The following is an 8,526-nucleotide window of genomic DNA, read 5'->3' on the forward strand; positions in this document are numbered from 1 at the left end:
CCCTGTCTCAAAAAAATAAAAATAAGGCCGGGCATAGTGGCTCACGCCTGTAATCCTAGCACTTTGTGGGGTCGAGGTGGGTGGATCACTTGAGGTCAGAAGTTCGAGACCAGCCTGGCTAACATGGTGAAACCCCGTCTCTACTAATAAATATGAATATTAGTCGGGCGTGGTGGCACGCGCCTGTAATCTCAGTTACTCAGGAGGCTGAGGCAGGAGACTCGCTTGAACGTGGGGGGCGGAAGCTGCAGTGAGCCGAGATTTCGCCACTGCACTCCAGCCTGGGCGACAGAGCACGACTCTATCTCAAAAATATATAAATAAAATTTTAAAAAAGATGAAACATGTAATATACTGGGCATGGCGCCTGCCCCCAGGAAATGCTAACCATAATTCCTTCCCCTAAAGGGCAAACAAAGAAGATAACCGTTCTCCAAAGTCAAGGATGCTCTAAGAACACCAGTAACTCAGGATAATCTCAGCTCTAACTCGGCCAGAGTGGCTCCATCGCTCAAATCGTTCCCTCCTTCAGTGATTGGCTGAGGCTGCCAGAGTCGAACAGCGGAAAGCAGCCCCAGGGCCTCTTGCTGCCCCCATGTCGGTGCAAGTCGCTTCACAACTCCTTGTAGTCGCCTGATCCAAGTGGTCCAGCTTCCTGCCCTTATGCAGCGCTTGGCTTCGTTCAAACGGACCGCCTTTGCCAGCACCGAATCAGAACGCCCGATCTTCGGCTCTCGTCCAATGAACGCGCGTATTGGGGAGGGGAAAAAAGAGGGCGTGAAGCCCCATCGCAGCGCCATTACACTTGAGGGCAAAGAGGTTAGGAAGCCGGCATGGCGCTCCGGTCAATAAAATCGATAGCTGGAAGCTGCCTGTGTTCCAGGCAAAGGCGGTGCGGTAGCAGCGCCGCCATTTTCCCCGAAGGCATCTTCCGGTGCCTTTCACCCAAGTTCGGGCAGGAGTTTCCTGAATAACAGCAAAAGGTTTCCGTTAGCCCCGCAGGCGGCCGATTCCGATTCCCTCCGGGCCTCCCCGGCCACGCTCAGCCCTGGTCCGGCGGGGGCTCCTCTATCCCCGGGGCCGCCAGCGCCCGAGGGCCGAGGCCTGGACGGGGAAGGCCGTGGCGCTGGCTCCTCGGGTCCCATGGCGCCACCTTCGGCTTCGCTTCCCGCACAGGGACCAGGAGAGGCCAGACCCAGTCGGAAAAGGGGCAGGAGGCCGAGGGCTCTGAAGTTCGTGGACGTGGCCGTGTACTTCTCCCCGGAGGAGTGGGGCTGCCTGCGGCCCGCGCAGAGGGCCCTGTACCGGGACGTGATGCGGGAGACCTACGGCCACCTGGGCGCGCTCGGTGAGGCCGGCCCCATCCGCTGCCGCGGGACGCGAAGGGATGCAGGAGCCGGAGAGGGTGTAGGCAGGGAGGCCACGGTCCTGGCAGGCGACCAGGTTGTCAGGGGAGGTGGACAGGGGCTTAGCAGGAGATGCCGTCGGGGAGATACTACTCGGCGTGATCTAGGAGCTGGCCTTCTGATTTGTTCTTCTTCCCCAGGGTGCGCAGGTCCCAAACCAGCCCTCATCTCTTGGTTGGAACGAAACACCGATGACTGGGAACCGGCTGCACTAGATCCGCAGGAGTACCCGAGAGGGCTAACAGTCCAGAGAAGTGAGTGCTAAATAACCACGCAGAACCTGCAGCCCTCCTATAACGTTCTACCTCTAACGGCTCCGTCCAGAGTTTTGGTTTGGCTAGGGGTGGGTGCCGCGTACTTAGTGTATTCATCTTCCCAGCCTCTTGTGTCTGGTGGTGTGGGGCCGGTCCACCACACAGAGATTCCTATGTCAGTCTGCAAGCGGCAGTTTTCCGTTGTGTGAATGAATCAGTGGGCTTCTTCTTCGTCTTTTTTTTTTTTGTAGAGACATTGTCTTGCTGTGTTGCCTAGTTTGGTCTTGAACTTCTGGCCTCAAGCGATCCTCCTGCCTTGGCCTCCCAAAATGCAGGGGTTACTGGCGTGAGCCATTGCAGCCAGCCAGAATCAGTGAGCTTTTAACAGGTGCTACCCTCTGCCTCCTTTCCAGGATCTCTGCTTCTAGCCACCTTTGAGTTGGACCAAAGAGATCCTAAACTTCTCAGAGTTTTCTGGGTTTTGGTTGAAGGGAGCTCACGGGGAACAGCTGCCTGGGATGCAGGGGCCTCTTTCTGCTCTTACGGCAGGATGACCCTCATCAGCGAAGGACATACTGCAATCTTCCCAGAATCCAACAAGGCTCTGCTTAACCCCATTGAGGTAGAAGGGTCCCAGATCCACCCATAGTAGAAGATGCAGCTGTCTGGGCTGGAATTTCAGAGCCAGATTCTTCAAGACCAGGGATAGCTGTCCAAGATTCAGATCTGACTATGATATTTCCTTGCTTAAAACTTTTCAGTTAATTTTTGCCAAGGTTGTTAAATGGCCATTGGTTATATCTAAATCACTTGGGGAACTTGGTAAAAACGCAGGTTCCAGGACCCCATTCCAGAGCTATTCATTCACTCGTGTGAATGTTTAGGAACTTCCATTTTTTAAATAGCCTCAGCTGATTCAGATGTGCATCTAGGTTTGAAAACCGGCTGGGGCAGTGGCTCATGCCTGTAATCCCAGCACTTTGGGAGGTCGAGGCGGGTAGATCACTTGAGGTCCGGAGTTCAAGACCAGCCTGACCAACATCGTGAACCCCCGTCTCTACTAAAAAAATACAAAAATTAGCTGGGCGTTATGGTGGGCGCCTGTAATCCCAGCTACTCAAGAGGCTGAGGCAGAGAGAATTGCTTGATCCTGGGAGGTGAAAGTTGCAGTGAGCCGAGATCACACCACTGTACTCCAGCCTGGGTGCCACAGTGAGACTCCATCTCGGGGAAAAAAAAAAAGAAAAGAAAACCATTGAGTAAAATACAGTCCAAGGTCCTTAACAATGCTAACAGCAGTGGTTCTCAAAGCGTGGTCTCAGACCAGAAGCAGCATTACTTGGAAACTTGTTAGAAATGCAAATTCTTGGACCCTACCCCAGACCTGCTGAATCCAAAACGGGCACTAGGGCCTGGCAGTCTGTTTCAGTAAATCCTCCAAATGATTCTGATCACAGTGGAGTTTGAGAACCATTGGCTTAGAGGGCCTTTTGACCCAGTCACTGCTAGCTCATACCTCATAGGTTTCCACATCTTGCCTTACACTGTTTTTTGTGTGTGAGTGAGACGGAGTCTTGCTCTGTTGCCCAGGCAGGAGTGCAGTGGCACAATCTCAGCTCACTGTAACCTCTTCCTCCCGGGTTCAAGCAATTCTCCTGTGTCAGCCTTGAGTAGCTGGGACTACAGGTGCCCACCACCATGCCCGGCTAATTTTTAGTAGAGACAGGGTTTCTCCATATTGGTCAGGCTGGTCTCAAACTCCTGACCTCAGGTGATCCGCCTGCCTTGGCCTTCCAAAGTGCTGGGATTGCAGGTGTAAGCCACCGCAACTGGCCTGCCTTGCTTTACACTTTGTGTCTAAGAAGATCTGAGGGCCTGTGCACACTGTACACTGAGCCTTGGGACTTGTTTCTTTTTTTTTTTTTTTTTTTTGAGACGGAATTTCGCTCTTCCACCCAGGCTGGAGTGTAGTGGTGCAATCTCGGCTCACTGCAGCCTTTGCCTTCCGGTTTCAAGTAATCATCCTGACTCAGTTTCCCGAGTAGCTGGGATTACAGGCGCCCACCACCACACCGGGCTAATTTTTGTATTTTTGTAGAGACGGGGTTTCACCATGTTGGCCAGGCTGGTCTCAAACTCCTGACCTCAGGTGATCCGCCTGCCTCGGCCTCCCAAAGTGCTAGGATTACAGGCATGAGCCACCACGCCCAGCCACATTTTTTAAAGAATCAGCTAAGTCAAATAAAACATCCACAATGGAATTCTGTGCAACCGTAAAATAGAAAAAAGATGTGCTGACATACGATGATCTTTAGAATGTATTAAGTGAAAAAATGAAAGCACAGTGAAGTGTGTATAAGGTGTGTATATGTTGTCTTTTATATAAGAAAGGTGAGCTGGGCATGGTGGCTCATGCCTGTAATCACTTTGGGAGATAGAGGCGAGCAGATAACCTGAGGTCAGGAGTTCGAGACCAACCCGGCCAACATGGTGAAACTCCAACTCTACTAAAAATACAAAAAATTAGCTGGGCATAGTGGTGCATGCCTGTAATCCCAGCTACTTAGGAGGCTGAGGCAGGGAGAATCGCTTGAACCCAGGAGGCGGAGGTTTCAGTGAACTGAGATCACACCATTGCACTCCAGCCTGGGTGACAGAGCATGACTCTGTCTCGAAAAAAAAAAAAAAAAAAGAAAGGTGGGGGAAGAGAACAACATATGCTGTAAAGCATGTATATGCAATCTCTTGACGAAAGAAAGATGGGGAAGGTGACATTGGTATTGCATCAAAAAAATGGGAAGAAACTAATATGGTTTCTACAAGGTAGATGGGAAAAAGGTGGCAGCAAGACTTTCTGTATTCCTTTATTAATATTTTGACTTTTTTGTTTTTTGAGATAGGGTCATGCTCTGTTGCCCAGGCTGGAGTACAGTGGTGCCATCATGGTTCACAGTATCCTTGAATTCCTGGGCTCAAGTAATCCTCTAACTCAGCCTTCCAAGTAGCTAGGACTACAGGCAGGCGCGCGTGCCACCATGCCAGGCTAGTATTTGTATTTTTTGTAGAGATGGGGTCTCACTATGCTGCCCAGGCTGATCTTGAACTCCTGGGTTCAAGCAATCCTCTTGCCTTGGGCTCCCAAAGTGCTGGGATTACAGGCATGAGCCACCAATGTCTGGCTGATATTTTGACTTTTGAATGATGTAAGCTTATCTCTTCAAAAATATTCCTTTTTTTTTTTTTGAGATGGAATCTCGCTCTGTCACCCAGGTTGGAGTGCAGTGGCACAATCTTGGCTCACTACAACCTCTGCCTCCCAGGGTTCAAGCGATTCTCCTGCCTCAGTCTTCTGGGTAGCTGGGATTACAGGTGCCTGCCGCCATGCCTGGCTAATTTTTGTAGTTTTAGTAGAGACAGGGTTTCACCATGTTGGTCAGGCTGCTCTCAAACTCCTGATCTTGTGATCTGCCCGCCTCGGCCTCCCAGTGCTTAGGATTACAAGCGTGATCCACCGGGCCCGGCCTCAATTTTTAAAGTTAGTTTAATCTCCGAGAAATCTTCCTAGACTTCTCCAAGCTGGGTTAGAAGCTCCTGTAATGCACACCATATTTGCATGATAGTATGTCACACTTAGCTGTCTGTGGCACTAGGAATTGAGGCCAGGGGGGTGAGTCTATTGGTCTTGTAACCTATAATGTAATTGACAAGAGCAGGAGCCCAGTATTTGTTAAATTAATTCCTCTGTATTCATATAGAAAGCAGAACCAGAAAGAAGAATGGGGAGAAGGAAGTATTCCCGCCTAAGGAGGCACCCCGAAAGGGGAAGCGAGGCCGGAGGCCCAGCAAACCCCGACTGATTCCCAGGCAGACGTCCGGGGGCCCCATCTGCCCTGACTGCGGCTGTACCTTCCCCGATCATCAGGCCCTGGAGAGCCACAAGTGTGCCCAGAATCTAAAAAAGCCTTACCCTTGCCCAGACTGTGGGCGCCGCTTTTCCTATCCATCCCTGCTGGTCAGTCACCGGCGGGCACACTCCGGCGAGTGCCCCTATGTTTGTGACCAGTGTGGCAAACGTTTCTCCCAGCGCAAGAACCTCTCCCAGCACCAGGTCATCCATACAGGCGAGAAGCCCTACCACTGCCCTGACTGTGGTCGCTGCTTCCGGAGGAGCCGGTCCTTGGCCAATCACCGGACCACACACACAGGCGAAAAACCCCACCAGTGCCCTAGCTGCGGACGTCGCTTCGCCTACCCCTCCCTGCTAGCCATCCACCAGCGTACACACACGGGAGAGAAGCCCTACACCTGCCTCGAATGCAACCGCCGCTTCCGCCAGCGCACGGCCCTCGTCATCCACCAGCGCATCCACACGGGCGAGAAGCCCTACCCGTGCCCGGACTGCGAGCGGCGCTTCTCCTCCTCCTCTCGCCTGGTCAGTCACCGGCGTGTGCACTCCGGGGAGCGTCCCTATGCCTGCGAGCACTGTGAGGCCCGCTTCTCCCAGCGCAGCACGCTGCTCCAGCACCAGCTCTTGCACACCGGAGAGAAGCCCTACCCCTGCCCAGACTGTGGGCGTGCCTTCCGGCGGAGCGGCTCCCTGGCCATCCATCGCAGCACGCACACCGAGGAGAAGCTGCACGCCTGTGACGACTGTGGTCGCCGCTTTGCCTACCCCTCACTGCTGGCCAGCCACCGGCGCGTGCACTCGGGCGAGCGGCCCTATGCCTGCGACCTTTGCTCCAAGCGTTTTGCTCAGTGGAGCCACCTGGCCCAGCACCAGCTGCTGCACACGGGGGAGAAGCCTTTCCCCTGCCTGGAGTGTGGCCGGTGCTTCCGCCAGAGGTGGTCTCTGGCTGTCCACAAGTGTGGCCCCAAGGCCCCAAACTGTAGCCCTAGATCTGCTATCGGGGGCTCCAGTCAGAGGGGCAATACCCATTAGAAGGGTAAGGACTGCCTACGTTCGTTTCATTTTATGGAGGGTCCCAGAAAAGGGAAGGAGGAGCCCCAGGTCATACAGGGCAGAGTCAGAACTAAACCCGGGTCTCCTGCTGCACAGAGCTGAACTTTAGTATCTTGCACTGCACTGGCTGCCTCCCTTTGCGTGTCTGGAACAGTCCCATTAGGAGAGGTGACATCATTTGGTTAAAGTTTTCCAAGCTACCCTATCCTAAAATAGTTTGTGTGGATATCAGGGCTAAAAGTTCTCCCCATCTATTTTAGGGGCTGTCTGCTTTTCTAGTCTGTGCACACAGGGATTATCTGTCATCTTGCATGCAATCAGGAGAATCTCATAGGGGCAGGACCTTCCCCTGCTCTGCCTCTTCCTCCCTACTAGGTTGGAAAAATCTGGTTTAGCCCACTTTTTGCAACACTCCTGCCAAGTGGTCTTCTACCCATTGCTTGAAAATCTCCCTTGACAGGGAGCTCACTACCTCACAAGGCAGGTCATTTCATTGTGGGATCTATAGAAGGTTAAGTACCACATTCTCCTCTGTAAACCTTGCCTACGACATGTTTAAAATTTCATCTACATGGCAGCCCTTCAGATAATCACAACCACTTTGCCCCCAAGTTTTCAGGTTAAGTAGCATGAATTTGGTCATTCGTTAAAGACAGGGTTTCAATTTCCACACATGATCTCTGCAAACAGGCACTGGGTTTTCAGTGTCCTTTTTGAAGGGTCATATAAAAATAAGGTAGCACCCACAGTGCCACTACACCTTCTGGGGCTGTACTTGTTTCAGCAGCTTTGGTTGCACTGAATTTGGGGGAGCTGCACGGTACCAGGGGTTTATTGGGTTGCAGATATATAAATGCCCTAAACTTAAAAAAAAAAAAGCTATAAAGCTAAGTCTTCATCTTGTGTTTGGAAAATTGGTTCAAGCTGGGTATGAGACATAAGCGTAGTCAGCTCTGGGAGAAGGTTGCTCTTAAGGAGAAGCAGGGACCTGTGGTTTAGCAGCAGGAAGTGCAAATGGGACTGGCTTGTGCTCTACCTGGCAGACCTGGATTGGCTCCAGGCAGCCAGTGCCTGGAAAAGCCTGGAGAATTGGGCCGTAGTCGACCCTGATTCTCATCAGGCACAGATGAATCACATAGACATGATACACAGATGAATCACAGGCACCTAAGAATCGGCACAGAACTTCCATGAGGCCTCAGTCAGCATTTTTTCACAAAATGAGCTGAGGCCATTCAAAGAGGCTAGAAAGAGGGAATTGAATCCAGAGAGGAGGAGTCTATAGTCATCAAGTTGTATCCATGCCAGCCTCCCTCCAGAGAGGTGGCAGCAGCGTGGCTCAATCTGATCCACCGTCATGGCACCCGCCGGCTAGGTGCTTCATAAAGCTTTACTGAGTTAAATGTGAACAAGGCCTACCACTTTGCCTTGGGCAGCTGCACCAAATTAGAATTTCCAGATGTGACTCATCTCATATTCCAACAGCTGGAGTGGGTCATCCTTTACCCCTGTGGCTCCTTCCTACAGCCCTCCTGATCTCAGCACAAGCAGGGGAGCAGCTGGGGAACACAGCTTTATGTAATTACCTCTGTTCAATATTTAGCAAGTTGCATTGTAACATTGTGTTTCTCCTTGGATGGTGAGCTACCCCCAAGAAGGGGTCATATCAGATTGGGTCTCATTAAAATGTCTGATGATAATTCTGTTCCTTGTGGAATTACTTTTTGCAAAATATCAATCTGGTTCCTTGTCTCGGTAGCAATTTTTGCTATTCTGATGGGAGAGCCACACTTTCAGACCAGGAGACCTGCCCTGCCCAGCAGAGCCCTATTACCAGGTCTGCCCAGGCCCCTGGTAGAGCCGGCTCTTTCCCCTACCCTTTGCCACCAGAACGCAAGGATTTCCT

At 51.9% G+C, this 8,526-nt stretch overlaps 1 protein-coding gene across 1 annotated transcript; it reads left to right on the forward strand.

Moving 5' to 3' along the window:
- The first annotated feature begins 360 nt into the window (after positions 1-360).
- ZNF689 (zinc finger protein 689) lies at positions 361-8,317 on the forward strand. Its single transcript, XM_003282363.4, has 3 exons — positions 361-1,348; positions 1,547-1,660; positions 5,416-8,317. Exons 1-3 carry the CDS (start codon positions 1,144-1,146, stop codon positions 6,597-6,599), a joined length of 1,503 nt encoding a protein of 500 aa, XP_003282411.1. The 5' UTR covers positions 361-1,143; the 3' UTR covers positions 6,600-8,317.
- The last annotated feature ends 209 nt before the right edge of the window (positions 8,318-8,526 follow it).

This window comes from Nomascus leucogenys, chromosome 2, assembly GCF_006542625.1.
Source record: "Nomascus leucogenys isolate Asia chromosome 2, Asia_NLE_v1, whole genome shotgun sequence".
Classification (NCBI taxonomy): Eukaryota; Metazoa; Chordata; class Mammalia; order Primates; family Hylobatidae; genus Nomascus; species Nomascus leucogenys.